The sequence below is a fragment of the Sinocyclocheilus rhinocerous genome, unplaced genomic scaffold (genome assembly GCF_001515625.1).
Source record: "Sinocyclocheilus rhinocerous isolate Xijiao unplaced genomic scaffold, SAMN03320098_v1.1 scaffold1193, whole genome shotgun sequence".
Taxonomy (NCBI): Eukaryota; Metazoa; Chordata; class Actinopteri; order Cypriniformes; family Cyprinidae; genus Sinocyclocheilus; species Sinocyclocheilus rhinocerous.
In genome coordinates this window covers 877,475-899,545 of record NW_015642181.1, presented here as the reverse complement: position 1 = coordinate 899,545, position 22,071 = coordinate 877,475, and the positions used below count along the sequence as shown (strand labels likewise).

General features: G+C 36.0%; 1 protein-coding gene across 1 annotated transcript in view; it reads right to left on the bottom strand.

Annotated features, from left to right (window-relative positions):
* The window catches only part of LOC107755713 (dipeptidyl aminopeptidase-like protein 6), a 187,809-nt gene that overhangs the window by 82,224 nt on the left and 83,514 nt on the right, over nucleotides 1-22,071 (bottom strand). Inside the window, exons 2-3 of the mRNA XM_016572597.1 lie at nucleotides 18,137-18,251; nucleotides 7,937-8,035 (exon numbers count right to left, since the gene is read on the bottom strand). Of these exons, the coding sequence (XP_016428083.1) occupies nucleotides 7,937-8,035; nucleotides 18,137-18,251 (214 nt within the window). The remainder of the gene's footprint in view (nucleotides 1-7,936; nucleotides 8,036-18,136; nucleotides 18,252-22,071) is intronic.

Below are 22,071 nucleotides of genomic sequence, written 5' to 3'. Positions count from 1 at the left end.
CTTTTGAAACCGTATTTATTTATGGTAGTGTGGCCATGATGCCTTAAAATACTGTCAAAGTAGGCAGCACACTAGCTTTTGGAACAGCTTAAATATGCCTTCTCTTATCTCCAGATAAAATTAATCTTTTCACTCCGTGGTCTTTGTTGGGTTTAGTCATGTTGATAAATATGCTAGGAATTGAGGATTAGAAAACAACTATAATGCAAAGGATTTAACCTACAGCAAAATTAGAATTCTGTACATATCCCTCAGTAAAGGGCGGTTGTTCTTGCTCAACGAACTCTGACGGCTGTGAGAGTTTTGACACTGGGGGTGCTGGTCTGCTTGAGCCTGCTGCTAACTTCGACAAATTATCATATGAGGCAAGTCGATGACTCCCATCAAGGTTAAAAGACATTTATACCCTTGTTTGCTTAACAGCATTCAGTGAATCTGTGTGTGTACACACTCAGCGTATAAAAGGCTCCGTGTGGCTGCTTAGGCTAAGGACACAGGGGTGGGCCATTAAAATGGAACCAGATGGTTTAGGCCACAGCAGGCATTAGCTCAGTTTAATTTCTGTGTTGTGTAGTGTTGAGTAATGTCGATGATGTATCTGTTTGATTTAGACTCCTAGCTAGAGAGGCAGATCAATGGACTCCACTAATTATGCAATTATATAGCTGCGTTAGTACAATCATAATGGGGGCAGGCAGACAGAATCAAAATGAAAGAGTCTATTACAGCCAAAGGGAGATAGAGGACAGAACAGTGGGATGAGGAACGCTGAATGACAGCCGCTTACTGCAAGATGGTTTGGCAAAAGATGATTCATGATGGCATAGATGATTCAAGACAGATCTTTAAGGGTTAGTTCACACAAAAATGAAAATTCTGTCATTTACTCACCCTCGTGTCGCTCCAAACCAAGAAGACTTCAGAATACAAATGAAGATATTTCTAATAATCACTCATCATTTTTGTCCATTGATTGAAAGTAGAGGTAATTGGCATTTTCATGCTTCAAAAAGTTCATAAAGACATTGTAAAAGTAATCCAAATGAATCGAGCGGTTTAGTCTTCTTCAGAGAAATTATCACTTTATACAGTATGATGAACAGATTTAATTTAGGTTTTTATTCACGTTCACATATTTTATTCAGATTATTCATTATAAACATTGATCAACACAAACACATAGAGCACATCAAATATGATCAATGGAAGCTCAAATGTGCTTGCTTGACACACTGGAACAAATGAAGTTTGTTCTCACGAGTCAAGCACGTACGTTTAAGCTTCCTTTGAATATAATTTTCATTTTTGGGTGAACTAATCCTTTCAGAGGGGATTCAAGAGCTTTTATTTCCTGAATTGAATGTGATCCTATTTCTTCATAATAGCCCATGTTTCCTTGACGGCAATGACGAAATCCAAGTGTTATATTTGTTTTCATTTGTCAGAGTTTTACAACCAGAGCACTTCTGAAAACACTAGATTTCTGTGATGGAAGCAAGTGGTCGATGGTCGGAGAAGCCAGAGGGAGAGAAAGTCTTTGCCTGTGTAAATAAATTACCTGTATCATTGATTCATTTATAGATTAATTCAGTATGAGCTGCATCAGCTGTGACGTTCTGACTTTGATTGATGAGTTGTGGAAAGTTCTTTGGGGAAAAAATATAGAGGGAAAACATATTTTGCACCAACTCTGTATTAGAAAATTCAATTTCTGGCCTGTCCTTGGAAATCAAGTAATAGCTAATGTTCCAGACAGGAACTATGGGCCCTGTTTTCTGTGGATCTGCCCAACTAAGTGCTTCTGACACTTTAACGAAGATCAAATAATCAGCCAATGATGGCCAGAGCAGTGCTCTTTCCTTTCTCAAATTGACTGTGGCAAGGCTTTACATACATTTATGATTTCACCGCAGGTGAGTCATGGGGGAACAGCATAATCTTATTAAAATGACAAACTGTGTCATATCCCACATTACCTACTGTTAAAAAATTTTCTCTGAAAAAAAAAAAAATGTTGCCACTGTATGAGTTTTTGTCTTACATTTATATCATATGATATGCGATTTTGCACAAGCAGTGAGAGCAACATCACACAAGTGCTGTTTTTGCACTTTTTTTTGTTTTTGTGAGTGCAAATGTAATTACCGTATTGACCCGAATATAAGACAATGTTTTTTTCTTGGAAATACATCTGAAAAAACGCGGTCGTCTTATATTCGGGCCAATACTGTAATTGCCACACTGTGTAATGAATTAGATAAAAAATTTTAATTGACTGACAGCCCTAATAAATATATAATATATTATTATTTTTTTTGTTTTTGCTATAAAAAAAAATATTAGCTTTTTATATAGAGAAACGTGTTAGGCTATTTTTTTTTACTCTGTTAGCTGACTGAGGCTCCTTCTCTTCTAGAATGGTGCCGCAGGTGTTTTTCGAATTTTAAGTGCTATTCTGAAGTGTTCGTCCCCTCGACACAGTCTGCATTCAATGACTAAACCCCTGTGTAGATGTCACACTGTTTTCAGCATAAACAGCTTCGCTTATTAATAGGAAGACCAATTTTTTTTCCCCACACTGCATCACCGTCACATGCTGTCTACATGACTATTTTATGAGCAAGGAAAGGTTTTCAATTGTATTTGTGGGCCCGATTTATATTAGGTGTCTTTACAGGAAATAAACAGGGAACACCTGGAATAAATCAACATAATCAGGACAGGAACAGGAATCTAACCAAATATGGGCATAAACACTGGGACACAGGGAGCACACCGCTTATCACATGCTGTGTGGTATCGGCGTTTGGTATCGGGGCATTTTAACGAGTATGAGTACGAGTACAGGAGCTCAGTATCGGGCCCGATACCGATACCAGTATCGGTATCGGTGCATCCCTAGTAAGTACATGTAACATGTGTAACGAGCACACCTTAAAATAAAGTGTTACCCAAAACACTTGCTGCAATAGATGTAAGATAGAGGTAATGTTCATAATTTAGGTCTAAGATATAGATTTATCCCTCTGATTTGAATGCTCTGTTGGAAGGGGCGTGCCCATTGCTGTGACTGGCTAACATCTTTAAATATGAAATGAGCATTACATGTGGAACTCTCAAAAACTTCTACTGCGTTTTTACTATAACAGCCATAAATATTAACAAATCGTGAAAAGTGTTATCGCATTATATTTAGAACTACTCTCTTTGCATCAAAGGTTGTAGCGTTGCATGGTATCTGAACACATTCATGTCTACTGAGCACACGATATAATGATCTCCTTATTGCAATGCAATTTTTGCACAATCTCATGAATACTTTCATCATAACTAACACGGTAAAAACACAATGTAAATAAGAAACTCGTTGAGCAGTGTAAACTGTGTCACTGATTATAATGAGAATTTTGACTGAAATGTACTAATCAAATCACTGTTATAAAACGGATAGTTCCGGTCTTTGATTCTGATTGGTTGAGCCGCGTTCGAAGCTGTTGTAAATTACTCTACAAACATACACCTTTGTTTACTTTGTATGTTGCTTGGCAACCACTTTGTTGCAACCACAACTGTTTCTGAGGAACTACATTGTTTGGTGGAAGAATAATGTTGTATTAATATACACTTTATTTGCTCTGTTTTATTTTGTGAAACCTAACTACATATATGGAATAACCGTTTTATAAAAGCAATAAGCCGTGGTTTACAGTGAATTTATAACAGCTGTTATAAATTCACTGTACACCACGGCTTCTTGGGGCTTATTGCTTTAATAAAGCGCTTTGAGTGCCTAGAAAAGCGCTATATAAATGTAATGAAAATGAATTAATAGACTGATCACTGATCTTGATTTGACTTGATCTTGAATTTGAAAAAGGTACTATTCTTCACTGTTGGCAGAAATTAAAATGCTAATATCTAAGTTTAACATATCTTATACGAATATGTTATTTTTTTTATTTTAATGTTTAAATAATGTATTAGTATACATAGAAGATTTAAATATATATATATATTTTTTTTTTTATTGTGTAAAAGTATTTTCCATTTTAGTTCATGTAAACTATTGTGTGCATTTTTGTGTGTTTTTTAATGCTACCAGTTAAATAGAAACAAGTATAAAAGTAACTGAGGCATAATGGTGTACATTCAAAGAGTACCACATTACCCATCTAACAAACATTTAATGCAAAAATTTCCAAACATGGAAAAAAGAAAGAACATTATTTGAAATTACTGAAGCAGAGAGGTTTCTCATCACCGTTCAGTTCATTACTTTCCGGCAGATCTGTTTACCTTTGCTGGACTGACATGAACGATAACGAGCTAAAATGATGGTGTGAAAAATTGGCAGAGCATCAATCAATACGAGAGCAGAGACATTGTGCCATAATTTCCAGCTAAATTACTCCACCCGCTTGCTAGGCGGTGAACTGCGCTTTGTTATGTTATGAATCAAAGCCAGATGAGATGAATGACTGTGAGCGCTGAGTTAATGTTCCTGTGTGAGAGTGATGAGGGTCTGCTGATGCCTCCATATAGCTGCAATGCAGGAACATGAACAAAATTGTAATGAATTAAATGATCATCACTGTGGTTAAAATGCATCACAACATCTATAGAACTAAGCGACATAGCTTTTGTTGACTTAGCAAGTTTTGCATAGCATGATTATCCTGCAGCCAATGTTATGCTTGAAGATGATTGCAGACATCCCACCTCTCCCGGAAGCTCCGGGAGTCTCCCGCATATTAATAGTGGCTCCCTGACGCCCGCAAATTAGATACAATATCCCGGAAATCGTGGAGGCAAGGGAGAGTACGGGCAAGAGGAAAGAGCGCCACTTAAGCATTTACATTTACATTTAGTCATTTAGCACAGTGGTAGTGATATATAATCATAACCGTAGCCAGCTATGAGATCACCATATGAGTGTCTGCATGTATAATTCAGTTTAGACAGTTTGCAAGAATGTTTAGCGTCCGTGGCATGAAAACGATCGCTGCGAGACGCTGGTGGAGTGAAGGAATCTTGAGAGCGCGGGCGCAGATCCAGCGATTATAGGCGTTTTTGGACTTGTCTTTTCCACTTAATTTGACACTTTAGAAAGTTAATAGAGTGGGAAGTTGCAATTTAGGGTCAGCGATATCCTTATCTTATCTGATTTGCAAAATATTTGAAATAATTCTCGGTTTTTATTTGTTTTAATAGCAATATCTGGCAACACTGCATCGCCGGCACTTAAACTGACAGTTATCAAAAGAGCCCATGGACATGTTATTGCTGACAGGATAGCACATTCGGTAAGGGAAACGCAAAAAAATATCATGATATTATCTATTAGAAACGTTATCAACGTTATCAAAAACAGTAGCATTTAACACTATTACACAGATCTGTAGAACAAGTAGGTTACAGAATTAAATGAAATACGCAAACACTAGCCATGAAGAAGTCTATACTATTTTATTCAGTAGTCGTTACATTTTCACAAAGTCATGCAAAAACATCCATAAGAGCACTAGGCAAAGTTATCATAGAGCAATGATTATTAATGAAAACTATAACAGTAATATGGATTGTTGCATGAATAATAAACAACTGATAAAATAGGGGGGGGGCGCTGTTGGGGGTGGTACTACCTCCCTGAAATTAGTTTTTGCATGGTGGGATGTCTGTGATTGTATCATCATTAACATTCCCAAATGCAAGATTTTGAGTAGGAAGCAATGTAAATTTCTGTCTGTTTCGCACATAAAGCTACTGTATAACATCAGAAGACATGGAATGTAGTACACAAAAAGTATGGATCACTTTAAACTTTAATGGTGCATTTATGTCTTTTTTTTTAAGCTGGAAAACTTTAGTCCCTGTTCATTGTAACTGCATGGAAAAGGCATGGAAACAGAATAAAGAAAGTCATGCAGTTTTGGTACAGCAAATGACAACAATTCTAATTTTGGGGTGAACTATCCCTTTAGGTAGCTGCATGGATGCGCAGGGAGTTCTTGCCCAGAACAGAACCATACAAAACCATAGTGGTCCTGACAGAAATAAAAAAGCCATATGCATGAATGGAATGTTCACAATAAGATCAATAACATGCATTTAGAAAATAGATAGGGTGAATTTTCATTTCATACCGTCTTTAAGGGTAAGTGAATCTGAAATTGATAATACTGCAATAATAGGCAAGAATTAATTAAAATAAATAACTTCAGTGAGCTTTTGGCCATTTTTGTGTGCAATATGCATATGATTGTCCCTGAAGCGTTTGTGGCTGAGACTAGAGCATGAAGAGAGCTTCCATATCTGCACAGCCTAAAGCAGCTGATTAGAGGAGACAGCTCAATGAAGCTCAAACCAAATCAAACTGCTTGATTAATCTACCCGCTGATAAACGCCTCCCTCCGTTCACATTAAGTCATCCGTCTGCATGAGGAAAAGACATCACAATCCAGACACGTGTCCACAAAGATTTAATCACCCTTATTCTGACTTAATTCAGTGTTGTAGAGTTGCCCCAAAAAACAATTTGGAAACCTTCAGACCCACTTAAACAAATTTGAATGGTTATTTCATTAGAAATAAAATATCAAAACAGGTCATCTGCGCTTGAATGCAGCTGGAAATTTTTGTTCAACTTTTCTGAGCCATTTTTGCAAAGAATTATCATGTTTTCACTTAAAACAAAGTGTGCAATGAATGAATGTGACTCTTAGTGTACTTCAAACCTTAAAAGTAAATTAAAAAAAACAAACTCTACGTTTAGATATTGTAATATTAATTAAATAACATTAATTAAAATTAATTATTTAAAAGTAATTATGAAATGACATATAAGTGACATGACATGTGACCAAGTATGGTGACCCATACTCGGAATTAGTGCTCTGCATTTATCCCATCCAAAGTGCACACACACACAGCAGTGAACACACACCCGGAGCAGTGGGCAGCCATTTTTAGCAGTTGGGGGTTCGGTGCCTTGCTCAAGGGCACCTCAGTCGTAACCTTTGGGTTACGAGTCCGACTCTCTAACCATTAGGCCACGACTTCCCAAACGACTTCCCCATAAAGATGTAAGTAAGTCCTACTTAAATGGGTCAAAAATCAAAGCTAAATAGAATTAAATAAAAAAAATTGAATTTAATATAAATTTAAACTACAATACATTTTCATTTCATTGCAATTAACATTCAGTAACTGTCTGAGTAGTGAATTAAGTGAATTAAGAATATATTATTTAAAGTATATTATTTTTGTAATAAGCACGCCTTTTAAAAGTATGCACAAGTGTACTTCTTTTCACAAGGGTTAGTGGATGTATGATTTAATTCTCAAGTTCACATAGGTGTCCTATGCAGATGATCAAACCACACATTTCACAACCACAAAGTGTCACAATATTTTTGTCTCATTTTCAAAACTATATCTATCATTTAAATCCTATTTTTTAATGTTTTGTTTGAAAAGTATGCTTATGCTTTCTTCAAAATAAATTCCAGTTGTTATGATTAAGTCATGTAAAGCCGTTACATGCAATTCAGATAAGACGCTACTATATGTTCAGATACTTTTTGCGGTCACTGTATTTGGAAACTGTTAAGACCATTAAAATGGGAAACTTCTTTATTTGGCCACTGGGATTTTACTTGAGTTTTAGGAAGATCATGATTCTCAAATGTTTGAAATTCATGACTTTGAAAGAAAAAAAAAGAAAAGAAAAAAAAAAATCTATACTTTCGTTTTACCATGAAGAGGAAATTAGCAATGCACAAGCCTTCATTTCACTGCCTCCCTGAATTGATTATGTGCACAATGAGAATTATAGTACTCAATGCTGAGATAATCTCTGCAATCGTATCTGATACTGGGCAGCAAATGGAATAACCACACTAGAAGAAATCAAATGTCTGCTGATGAGAGCACTTACTGCTGATCCACTTAGCATTTGGGTCGTGAACTTTGAAGTCTTTTTTGAAGATTTCTTCCACTGTCACTTTCCCTTTCAAGGCCAGGCTATCGTCCTCACCTATAGAGAGAAATACAGAACAGAAAAGACTTTTAGCTAGCGATGGAAGAAACAAAGCTTTTGAAACTTTGAACTAATTGAACCAATTGCTTCATAAAATGATTCACTGTTTCGAAGCTCTCGAAATGCCGCACACTCGTGAAGCCTGCTGGTGAGAATGGTCTAAATGCAATGTAAACTCAGATCAAACATGCATCAAAAACCTATTACAAACCAATTGCAATTGTTTTATTGAAACTTTAATCTATTAAATGTAATTACAAATAATCTAATACTACTAAATGAAGTGTCTGTATGAGTTTGGTTTATCGGGCCAATAAGAGACTATTAACCACAACTCTTCTTTTTTATTATACAAATGTGTCATTAAATGTCTTTAAATTTATAAAAGTGATCCAAGATCAGAAAAAAAAATATATACTACATCCGTACATATACCTACTTCCATACTATATTATATTATCTGAGCCGAGTAGTATGTCCGAATTCATAGCACTCATAAAATAGTAGACGAAAAGTACCCGGATGACCTACTACTTCCGGTAAGATTATGAAGTGTGCATCCAACATACACTTTAATATCCCATGAGGCCACAGGAGAAGATTTGTGAATGGAAGTGAAGCAACAAAACAGACATTACAAAGACAACATGGCAGATGTTCTACAAATGTCCAAATTTCATTCATACTACATAGACATACTTTTTTAATGGTTGCAAAGCAAGTTTCAAACCAGTTGTTGTACCTACTACACATTATCCGATTTCGTATGCAGCCATAGACACTGGTTTCGCAGACATCACCCCTAGTGGCGAACCATTGAAATGAGAAAGATTTCAAAACAGCCATGATGTTAGAAAGCCGCATTTACCGAAATCACGCGACTTTCACGGTTTGATAAGTGCTCTGAATCACCGATTCAGAATAAATAAATCGCAAAGGTTTTGAAACTTCACAAAAACTTCATAAAACATACCCATCACTAGATTTAGCACCGAGACTCACAATCTTCACGCCTCCATCCTCTCTTTAGTGCATGTCAAAAACTCTCAGCTTTTCAGGTTCACAGAAGGCAAACTGCATCTGCATTGAGCTGAATTGGCTGACAGGCTCTTCTTAGAGGGCAGCCTGGTGATTTTTCCTCTAAAATAGGCGATAGTCTCTTCATGGCAACTGCAGCTCCTGGGCTTGATGTGAAAACCACAGTGGTCTCTTAATGCTGTGCTGGAAAGTTCTGACTGTTCCAGCTTCCAGCAGTGCCTGGGCTCATTATCTCAGCCGTACCGCTGTGCTCAGGGCCCAAAGATCACCTCCATCAGGCCACCTCTGTTTGACATTACCACTCATTCGTTCAGCACGTGGCGCGAGTGCACCAACCCACCGCCACATCAATACCTAGAGAGACCGAACACGTGGCGTAGTGGAAAACCATTTTAAATCGCACGCACTGAGAAGGAATGCGGCGGCAGCAGAGCTTTGCATTAAATGACAGTCCCATAAGGTGAGAATGAACACCAGAATGTATTCAGTGTGTTTGACAGAGAAAGCGGGGAAGAATCTATCAACTCACGCGCACTTCATCTCGCCCCGACTAATATTACGCTGTCACTTTGACTCGTGTACGCGTGCGAGGTTCATGCGTGGGCCAGGTGCAATTCTCCAGTGCCGCAGAGGAGGGGGAAAAAAAAAGCCAGGACATGGAAATAAACACAATCAGGCATCCCTCCAGGCTCTGCTTTAGACGAATTGAATGTTTCATTATTAAAATGGACTTTGTGCATTTACAGCTGATGCCAGCACTAACCTGATTTATTTAGTCATAATTCTGCACATCAGATATGATCACAGAGTGCTTTCGTCTAGCATATGACTCATTTTATATGCATAGGAAGATGCAGAAAAAGCAATATCTGATTTGTTTCACTTTGCTGTCAAGATGAGCAGTTTTGTATGTCCTAAATGGGAAGACTGCAAAAGAGCAAACATCAGAAATAAACTTTTTGAGACAAACTAAAGAAGTCTTACATTGGCTAGTGGACTATAGTCTGGTCCATTCTGCAGATTATTCTGGACAACAGCTGACAGGAAAGGGCTGTCTGTCTGATGTTAAATGGCCAACCGCAGTATATTTTTCTTTATGATATATAGGAAAATGGATAAATGTGAATTTGAACATAACTAAGAACAGAATACACAGTTGTGCCCAATGATGTCTCATTTATTTGTTACTAACAGGGTTCCACACGACCAATAATACAACCAATGAATTTCCGTGGATTGTTTATAAATACCAGATAAGGATCTAAAAATAATTTTATAGAGATGACATTTAAAAAAAGGCAATTTTTAGATTAGCTGTTTCTAAATTATTTTAAGGCTTAGCATAACTACAAATCCACATGGCTTTTTAAGGTCTGGGAATCACAATTTAAAAAATCATATGTCCAGGTTTTTCTTGGCAATGGGATTCTTATAGACTGAACAAAGATTTGAAGCCATAAACCTAGCAAACTTTGGATATTCCAGTTCTATTTAAAAATACATTTTAAAAATCTATACAAATATACAATGAATGGAATATACCTCTTCTGTGATAAGCATGCACCCCCCCCATTTTACTGTTTATTTAACAGTAAAATGTAAAATAGTCCCAAAGAGAGGACTGTGTGACTGTGAAGGCGTCATTAAGTCTCTTAAAATATTTTAAAATACTTTTTATGACAAGACAAAACACTTAATGATATTTATGAATTATTGGTTCATGATATTGTCAGCTAACATAGTAAAAAAATGTGTAAAAGATATGACAAAAAATAGGTCTCTGTAAGCTGTCTTGCTTCCTGTAAGCTATCATGGCATATTCCCAAAATTGCCATTAGGGTGCTCTAATACACGCCAATTAGTATTCTATATAGAATTTATTATGTGAACATGAATGTACTTTGTACATTATGTACATAATTTGTTTGGCCGTTGAGGGTCACATCACCTGACAGCTGTCCCCCCCACTTTTAAAATGGCTGCTACGCCCCTGCAAACAGTCACCATCAAATTTAACTTTGATTGAGCAGTTCTGCCAAGAAGAGTGGGCAAATATTGCAAAGTCTAGATGTGCAAAGTTAGTAGAGACAAATCCCAAAATACTAAAGGCTGTAATTAAAGCAAAAGGTGGTTCAACAAAAGACTTACACAGGGGTGTGTGTGTGTGTGTGTGTGTGTGTACATGTGTGGTGTGACCTGTGCACTAGGTGGTAAGATTTTTGTGATATAGGAGCCTTGTGCTCATTGACTAGCTTACCTGCCATTGGTAAGCCTCTGTGTTTATTTAGTGTTTTTCATGTTTGTTCCAGCCCTGGTCCCACAGTCCGTTAGGGCACTTTCACACTGGCACGTTTGGTGCGCACCCGGGTTCGATTGACGTCAGAGTTCTGTACATTTGGCTAGTGTGAAAGCTGTCAAACGCGGGTGCGCACCGGGGTACCGAACCTGAGACTACCTGAAGGAGGTGGTCTGAGTTCGATTGCACTCGAACTGTGGCGCGGTTCACATGAATATAAAAGCAACACGTACTCGGGTGCACACTTGTTCAGGAAGTAAACTGCACATGCGTTTTAGGTGATTACTATGTATTTTCTTCAATAAAACACATCTAAGTGATGATAGTGTTGCTGATTTACCTTGGATTTGAGCGAGAGTGTGCCTGCAGTGTATTCGCGTGCAATCAGAGCGACAAATGAATGGTAATCCGCTGTCTCCTCAAAATAGCCGTCTCCTCAAAAATAGCCGTCTACATGCACCTCACATACAGTAAACCCATATGTCGTTTACTCTGCTGCGCATAATAGCACCAAATTAATAAAAAAACACAATATTGACCCACGTTCTGTTTTCTATCATACGTTGTGCATGTTTGTGATGACGTAAGATGACTGCAAATGCACCGGCTTTCGACAGAATCAAGAGAGTGTGAAACCAGACCAACGCAGAGAGGGGGTGCCGGGAACAATGGCACTCGGGTTCGAACCACAGCAAACAACCCCAGTGTGAAAGCCACCTCAATGATTTTAAATTTAGTCCTTGATTGTTAAAATAAAGTTTTGTATTTTGGTATCCACATCTCAGGCCATTCTTTTTGAAGGGAAGCTCCTGTGTGCCCTTTTTTAGATTTAGATTTCACTGTCGACAGGGTGGCGTAGTCAGTTACATCTTCGAGTTGTTTCCCCTTTCCGACCATATGCCCTGCTACATTCACTATAACTTTTGATCAATTTAATGTGTCCATTTATATTATAATTGACCATGTTTTAATGATTAGGTATGAGTATTAATTCACATGAATTAAAAGAGAAAAAAAAATTTTTTTTCAACATGAAAACCTGTCATATAGAGACCAACTCTCATAATCCAATCAATTCCTGATGAATAAATCCCACCCTACATGTTTTCTCATTAAACATCCTGTTTCACTCTGAAATGTCACACTGTAGAAGTGAAATGTGTTGCGAATGATACGTCATGTTGACTTCAAGAATAGGATTATTTGCAATGTGCCTTTCCTGGATAAATCAGGTGCCCTTATATAAGTTACCTGTTTTACAGACATGCAACAGTCTGCAGAGATATTTCCGATGCTGTCCTATATGTCCCGTCCCGCAGTTTTGGAGAGGTGTCAGGACTCAAGCTAGAGACACCACCTGCTCAGTCTGTATGAATTGTGCTCATTCTCTCTTCCTCTGTTAGCCCGACTGCTTGAACTGTCCCCTGCTCCAGTTAAGATAGAGCACAGATGTGAAGTAAAGGACTGCAGCCAGACTAGGTGTCCAAATGGACACCTAGTCACACACACACAAACAAACATGCTCTCAAGCTCACAGACAAAAAACAACAAAACAAATCAAACAGGGTGACACATCTCAATCTGTGCCTCCCATTAGAAGACTTTACACTAAGCTTATTATTAGAGAAAAATGTAAATGTATGGAAACAGACAAAACTTCTCAATTAGTTTCTCAAAGATGGAACCTGCTAGCTTAATGTAGGCAAACCAGCATTCACAGCACACTAATTAAAGCACGGCTGGGAGATTTTAATGGCTTTCTGAGAGCAAGGGAAAACAGAGTTTTATATTGCCCAGTAGCAGGCTTCACTGGCCACGTACGCACTGCAGTTAAACATGGTAGATCCTCCTCTAGTGAGAGCTTAATCCCATTCTGTACATAGATTGATTGCTTCTTTTGGTGCTGTTTCAATGGCAGAGAACAAAACTACAACATAACTAGCTGATTTTTGGCTGTGGAACTAAGAAGCAATTTTGGTAACACTTTACAGTGTATTTGTTTTACATGTTACATGTATGTACTATAATAATAAACAGTACATTATGCATAATTACAAGCAACTTGATGCCTGATACTTACAGTATATTATTAATTGTGTAATTACACTGTAACAAGGACACAAAAACACTGTGAGTCTGACTGGAACTTTACTAACATTCGATTCTTATGGGGAAAAAAAAAAAAGGCAGATCTGATATACCGTACTGTGATATTTTTTCTGCATTCAAAGGCATAATCTGCATTTGACTCAATGCGGCTACCACTGGCTTCTAAAAGTTGGAACATTTAGTACCCAAATGACAATTTAAATGAGGGAAAAAAAATGCAGGATCACACAATGGTTCAACGATGGTTTTGCAGAAGCATTTCAGTTCAATGAGTTCAATGAGGACATAACTTGCTTCCTCACCTTTAAACAAGTCACTGCTGTGTGTGCTATGATGGAGATATGTTTAGTATACAGACCACAATAATTTAAGTATTTATTAAATTAAGTAATAATTTAAGCATATTTACATATATATAGTATATATATATATATATATATATATAGATGGCAATTCATTTGATATCTAGCAGGAGGACGTCATATGCAAGGGGTATGGCCAACACATAAAACAAAGGGTAACAGAAGCATCTTCCTGCTTTTTGTCTTGTAAATCATAACAAGATAATTATTTACATTTTCTTATTTTCACCTCTTTAAAGCAGCTGTTTATTCAGATTGCATATATTAATCAGCCAGTGTTCATGACTCGAGACTTCACAATAAAAGACTACATAAAGAGGCTACCAGTGTCAAGGGTAAGAATTTTATTCATATTTTGTTTGCAGAAAAGTATGCAATATACAGTATACCAATGCATTATATCCATTGACTGTTTTATACAGTATGTATTTTTTTCTAAAAGCTGTCAATTTTAAGCTGGCTGTGGAGGCGATAAACAATGGCCACTCCTGTGATGCCTCACAAATCACTCCTGGCAGCATTGAACGGGTATATAAACATGAACCATATGTTTTGGGGTTGGCCCAAATCTGGATCCTCATAATCCATCATTGTCTCCAACTCTGGACTGTGAACAATTGCATATATGTCTTTGCTTTGCAAGGTGATCTGTTCTTCAGAGGCAAAGACTGTAGTGTTTACTTCATATTCAGTGTCATATACAATCATATATTAGAACTGAACAGTTATAATAGATTAAAATAATTTTTATTTATTTATTTTTCTTAAAATAAATTATTAAGTAAATTAGACATTAATGAACAAACAAATATTTCAATGTTTCAGTGTTTCAATTTGTTATGTTAGTAAGGGCTATTATTTGAAAAATTGCTGAGATAAAAATCTTAATGTATCATCATCATGTTGATTTGTTGATTTATTTATTTTTTTTTGTGGTCACTGAAGACCATGCAACTACTGCAGTTTTTATGGCAAAAATTAGAAATGTTGGGCATTTAATGAATGATTCCTAAAGGCTATATCATTGTTGTCTTTTCTCATTCAGCTTGAACTGTCATCTTTCTTCTTGAATAAGGAAGGAGGAACAGAAACAAATAACATTAATATGCACAGAAGATATTGATGAATAAAATATACATAGACACTTTTCAGTATAGTTTTTGCAGTTTTAAACTATATAATACTGTGTAATTAATGCTTATGCACATGTGGATGTGGAAAGCCTGGAACTCATTACCTGGAACAGTTTTACTGTTTCATATTGATTATATCTAAAGAAATATGAAGTTCAGAAGTTCAGAACTATTGACTCTCTCAGAACTATTAACTTTTTGTCAAGCACTTTAGACACGGTCGCTCATTTACGCTTAACCCTTATCCGTCCCTCGGGTCATTTTGACCCAAAACTCATTTTTAAAGATTTTTTAAAAATCGAGCGTTGATCATTATGGTATGAGACTTTGTTACATTTGTCACACTTGAACCAGGAATACATGAAAAAATATGGTAACACTTTATTTTGATAGTCCATCTGTTGAGGCTCTACTAGTTATCAGTACTCATTTAGTAGCATGTCAACAGTGCATAAAGTGTCACCATATATTGATAGAATTTAATACTTTTATTCAGCAATGATGCATTAAAAATTATCAAAAGTGACAGTAAAGAGATTTTTATTTTTTATGTTCTAACTTCCTATTCATCAAAAATCCTGATTTATTGAGTTTTTACAAAAGTATTAAGATGCTGTTTTTAACACTGATAATAAGACATGTTTCTTGACCATCTAACTGATTTCTAAAGGATCATGTGACACTGAAGACTGGAGTAATGGCTTTTGAAAATTCAGCTTTGCCATCACAGGAATAAATTACATTTTAAAATATATTTAGTAAGTAGAGAATATAATTAAATTAAATCAAATTGTAATATTATTTCACAATATTTCTGTTTCTGATCAAATAAATGCAGCCTTGGAGATGTTTAGAAAATCATAATAACATCTAACGGACCTGAAACTTTTGAACTGTAGTGTACACTAGAGTGTGTTTTAGTTATAAATTAGTTCCAATCAAATTCTGTCACTCTAATGATCCTGATTGTATTTGTGTCATATAAATATTGTTCTGTTTTGTATCAATAATGCTTGTTTGGGGGAAAAAATGGTGTACTGATTATGGTTTCAACATGCCTCCCTAAAAAAGTTGATACAGTGTAACAATTGGATCTCATATGCCAAGTAACAACAATAAAACAAATCTGTAACAGTTTTTCCTGGCTGTGGCCAATAGTGACTACATTTTAAATTATTTTGGGACACATTCATTTTTTGGCACATTTGCAACAAATTTAGTTGCAGTTTGAAGCCTGCTATTACACTTCACTAGAACCCTTCTAAGTGTTCATTTTGTTTGTGTGGTTGTGTCACATATGTGAAAACTTGTCCCAATTTAAATTTCTAAGTACAAGAAAAGATGTTCTGGAAAACATTCAAGGTGTTCTGGCAGGATGTGGTGACATGAGAGGCTGTGTCTGTAATAGGATTGTGCACCTGTATGTAGACACTAAGCAATTTTGGTAACACTTTACAGTGTATTTGTTTTACATGTTACATGTATGTACTATAATAATAAACAGTACATTATGCATAATTACAAGCAACTTGATGCCTGATACTTACAGTATATTATTAATTGTGTAATTACACTGTAACAAGGACACAAAAACACTGTGAGTCTGACTGGAACTTTACTAACATTCGATTCTTATGGGGAAAAAAAAAAAAGGCAGATCTGATATACCGTACTGTGATATTTTTTCTGCATTCAAAGGCATAATCTGCATTTGACTCAATGCGGCTACCACTGGCTTCTAAAAGTTGGAACATTTAGTACCCAAATGACAATTTAAATGAGGGAAAAAAAATGCAGGATCACACAATGGTTCAACGATGGTTTTGCAGAAGCATTTCAGTTCAATGAGTTCAATGAGGACATAACTTGCTTCCTCACCTTTAAACAAGTCACTGCTGTGTGTGCTATGATGGAGATATGTTTAGTATACAGACCACAATAATTTAAGTATTTATTAAATTAAGTAATAATTTAAGCATATTTACATATATATAGTATATATATATATATATATATATATATGTTGAGGCTATACTAGTTATCAGTACTCATTTAGTAGCATGTCAACAGTGCATAAAGTGTCACCATATATTGATAGAATTTAATACTTTTATTCAGCAATGATGCATTAAAAATTATCAAAAGTGACAGTAAAGAGATTTTTATTTTTTATGTTCTAACTTTCTATTCATCAAAAATCCTGATTTATTGAGTTTTTACAAAAGTATTAAGATGCTGTTTTTAACACTGATAATAAGACATGTTTCTTGACCATCTAAATGATTTCTAAAGGATCATGTGACACTGAAGACTGGAGTAATGGCTTTTGAAAATTCAGCTTTGCCATCACAGGAATAAATTACATTTTAAAATATATTTAGTAAGTAGAGAATATAATTAAATTAAATCAAATTGTAATATTATTTCACAATATTTCTGTTTCTGATCAAATAAATGCAGCCTTGGAGATGTTTAGAAAATCATAATAACATCTAACGGACCTGAAACTTTTGAACTGTAGTGTACACTAGAGTGTGTTTTAGTTATAAATTAGTTCCAATCAAATTCTGTCACTCTAATGATCCTGATTGTATTTGTGTCATATAAATATTGTTCTGTTTTGTATCAATAATGCTTGTTTGGGGGAAAAAATGGTGTACTGATTATGGTTTCAACATGCCTCCCTAAAAAAGTTGATACAGTGTAACAATTGGATCTCATATGCCAAGTAACAACAATAAAACAAATCTGTAACAGTTTTTCCTGGCTGTGGCCAATAGTGACTACATTTTAAATTATTTTGGGACACATTCATTTTTTGGCACATTTGCAACAAATTTAGTTGCAGTTTGAAGCCTGCTATTACACTTCACTAGAACCCTTCTAAGTGTTCATTTTGTTTGTGTGGTTGTGTCACATATGTGAAAACTTGTCCCAATTTAAATTTCTAAGTACAAGAAAAGATGTTCTGGAAAACATTCAAGGTGTTCTGGCAGGATGTGGTGACATGAGAGGCTGTGTCTGTAATAGGATTGTGCACCTGTATGTAGACACTTGAAACATGCTGGTTTGTTTACAGCATTATACCTGCACGTGTGTGTGTGTGTGTGTGTGTGTGTGAGGCTCATGGCCCCGGGCCCTTTGCTCCCAGGCTGCGTACCTGGAGTCAGCAGAATGACAGAGGTGACGATCAGAGAGCAGATGACCAGAATAACAAGCAGTGCAATCGCTATTCCCTTCCAGTTCCTCTGCGGAGGGTTACTTCCCACCAGCTCCTAAAGAAAGAGACGGACAAAGAGAGAGAATGCATGTGAGTCGATGAATGCAAATGGGAGGTTAGTCAAGACAGTTGTGTGTCAGTGAACAGCACCTCCTGGGAAATTGCTGTTGGCCTAAAACAATTTCTGCCACCATCTCTGTGTCATCGCTTTAGAGTGGGCGGGATTATTCACATGTCGTTATAGTTGCACCACCTCTATTGCCGCGACTCCTGAAAAACTTTTTCATTCAAAACAGTTGCGTTCGATCCTTCGCTGGCTGTGCTGATTTAAATCTAGCGGTTCTGTTGTGTTTGTGTCGCAAGTTCAGTGACGCAGGTAGTGACGATTCTCTCCGGCCAATCCGTGATCAGCAGAGTTTACACGTCACGTTTTGGTAACGGTACGGTTCACTTGGAACCTCAACAGAGGTGGTACTAAAAAAAGTATCAGGTACCAGGTACTGTACCCAGTGGAAAACCCCCCAAAAGTGAACCGTACCGAGCCGTACCGTGCCATACCATGCAGTGGAAAAGCGCCATTAGTGTGACATACAGTTGTTTGGGGATGGTCAGATTTATCTCATAAGAAGAAGTATCTTATGCTCAATTAGGCTGCATTTATTTGATAAGAAATACAGTCAAATGAGTAATTATGTGAAAAATTACAAATTTTAATAACTGTAAAAAAAAATAAAAATAAATAAAATGTCATTGAAAGCTGTTTTTAACAGCCATTACTCCAGTTTTTATTGTCACATTATCCTTCAGAAATATATGTTGATTGGCTTCTCAAGAAACTTGTTCTTTTTATTATCAATGTTGAAGGCTGTTTTGTTGCTTAATATGTTTGTAGTAAACATGATAAGTTTTTTTTCTAGGATTATTTGATGAATAAAAAGTTCAAAAGAACAGCATTTATTTTAAATTTTGTAACATTACAAATGTCTTTACTGTCACTTTTGAGCAATTTAATGCATCCTTGCCGAATAAAAGTATTCATTTATTTCAATATAATAAAAACAATTTTACTGACCCCAAATTTTGGTTGTGTTGATATATTTTTTTTCCAGCAATGCTGGAAGATTTATTTGTTAAATAAAGTATAAGGCTCTGAAAAGCCTGAGGGCGTTTTAATTTATAAAGGCCAGAAAATGCATACATCTTTTGTATTTGGTCCATGTGTAGCCGTACCGTGCCGTACCATGCAGTGGAAAAGCGCCATTAGTGTGACATACAGTTGTTTGGGGATGGTCAGATTTATCTCATAAGAAGAAGTATCTTATGCTCAATTAGGCTGCATTTATTTGATAAGAAATACAGTCAAATGAGTAATTATGTGAAAAATTACAAATTTTAATAACTGTAAAAAAATAAAAAATAAATAAAATGTCATTGAAAGCTGTTTTTAACAGCCATTACTCCAGTTTTTATTGTCACATTATCCTTCAGAAATATATGTTGATTGGCTTCTCAAGAAACTTGTTCTTTTTATTATCAATGTTGAAGGCTGTTTTGTTGCTTAATATGTTTGTAGTAAACATGATACGTTTTTTTTCTAGGATTATTTGATGAATAAAAAGTTCAAAAGAACAGCATTTATTTTAAATTTTGTAACATTACAAATGTCTTTACTGTCACTTTTGAGCAATTTAATGCATCCTTGCCGAATAAAAGTATTCATTTATTTCAATATAATAAAAACAATTTTACTGACCCCAAATTTTGGTTGTGTTGATATTTTTTTTTTCCAGCAATGCTGGAAGATTTATTTGTTAAATAAAGTATAAGGCTCTGAAAAGCCTGAGGGCGTTTTAATTTATAAAGGCCAGAAAATGCATACATCTTTTGTATTTGGTCCATGTGTTGTAAAAACTATGTAGAGCAGTGGTTCTCAATCTTTTTTGGGCAAGCGCCCCCCTACCCATTAGTCAGGTCCCTCACTGCCTCCCATCAAATAAAACATAGTCTAAATGTCTTCACTGAATATTAAACTTGATTATTATGTTGTGCTTATAATGAGGACTGTTATTATATTTACAGTACCAAATTCCAAATTTAAAGAGACTTGATAAAAAATTCCTGTTTAGAATATACTGTATCCACAGGGGCATTTTTACAGAAGATAATTTAGTTTGTTCTTCCGTTCCTGGAACTCTTGTACACAATTTTTACTGCTGTCATATGTTTGGATGTTTTAGCTTTCAGTGAAAAAAAAAAAAATACTTTTCCCTTAGTTTTAGAAAATACCCAGTTTTTTGAGAATACATTGATATAATTTCCTTTGTTTCTAACATAGTGGACATGGTAATTTTGGTGGGTAAATATCACATTTACACAAGCAAATGGAAGAAATGTAAACCCTTCTTACTATATTTCATGACTTTGTGAGAATATTTCAAAGTTTGCTTACAAATACTTCAAAGAAAACTCATTTTCAAAATAGTTACTATTTTAGTGCTGTCCTCATTTATAACTTTGTTATAGTCCATTACATTTCAAATCTTGCTTTTTTGTCAGTGTGGTGTGCCAGCTGTAATAATAATAATAATAAATGCAACTTTCAACCTTACTGAGCAGAAGAGATTGGTTTCAAAACTATTTAAAAATCTTACTGACTGATTATTAGCCCATGTATATTTAAAAAAATATATGTAATTGAATGACACATGGCATTCATTACATATTTGATTTGACTGGACTTGAAATATCATTATCAATAGTTTCCCAAAGAGGAAAAAAAAGCCACATTAATATAATTTAGGCTATATTTATGAGCGCTGAATAGCCTAAGCTGTTTTGAAATTTGGCATTCAAACCAACCGCAGCCAATCAGCAAACAAAAAGCATTCATATTAATATTTCTAAACAAGAAAAAGCATGTCACGCTTCATTGTGTCAAATGCTTGCTGTTGTTTTCACGGGAAGTTCGGCAGCTGCGCTACAGAAAGCTGAGCGAACTCTTATGTAAAGAGTCGATGCTATGGAAATGATACACCGTCTATTCTAGAAGTAATAGTATTGGTGTAAACTAGCATCTAACACTAACTAACACAACTACACCAGGTGCAAATGATGCAACACGATGCGTCAAAGCACATAGATCGAGTTATAATCAGTCGTTCAGTAACTGAGAGCGAGTGCTACAGTAAACGGATGCCGCGTTCTATTTCTGATGCACTCATGCGCTTGCGCTACCGACAAGTTGACAGAAAAATAGAAAGTGCGCTTTGATGAATCCACTGTAGAGAGTGTTAGGAAGTGGCAGACCATTTTCTTTTGCAAGTTTCAGCTCATCTTTAGTGTACACTCGCCTTATCCAAACGCCCCCCAAGAACACACACTTCCAGCGCCCCCCGATGCTCTCTGAACACCTCCATTGCCGTGACAGGATGAGCAGGGAGTTCACAAACGGCCTCTATAGCCGTGACAGGACGAGCAGGGAGCTCGCAGACGGCCTCTATAGCTGTGACAGGACGAACAAGGAGTTCGCAAACGGTCTCCTTAGCCATGACAGGATAGACAGAGAGTTCATAGGCGGCCTCCTTGGCCGGAACAGGACAAGCAGTGAGTTCATAGACGGCCTCCTTGGCCGAAACAGAACAGGCTGAGAGTTCTAATAATAATAAATGCAACTTTCAACCTTACTGAGCAGAAGAGATTTGTTTCAAAACTATTTAAAAATCTTACTGACTGATTATTAGCCCATGTATATTTAAAAAAATATATGTAATTGAATGACACATGGCATTCATTACATATTTGATTTGACTGGACTTGAAATATCATTATCAATAGTTTCCCAAAGAGCAAAAAAAAGCCACATTAATATAATTTAG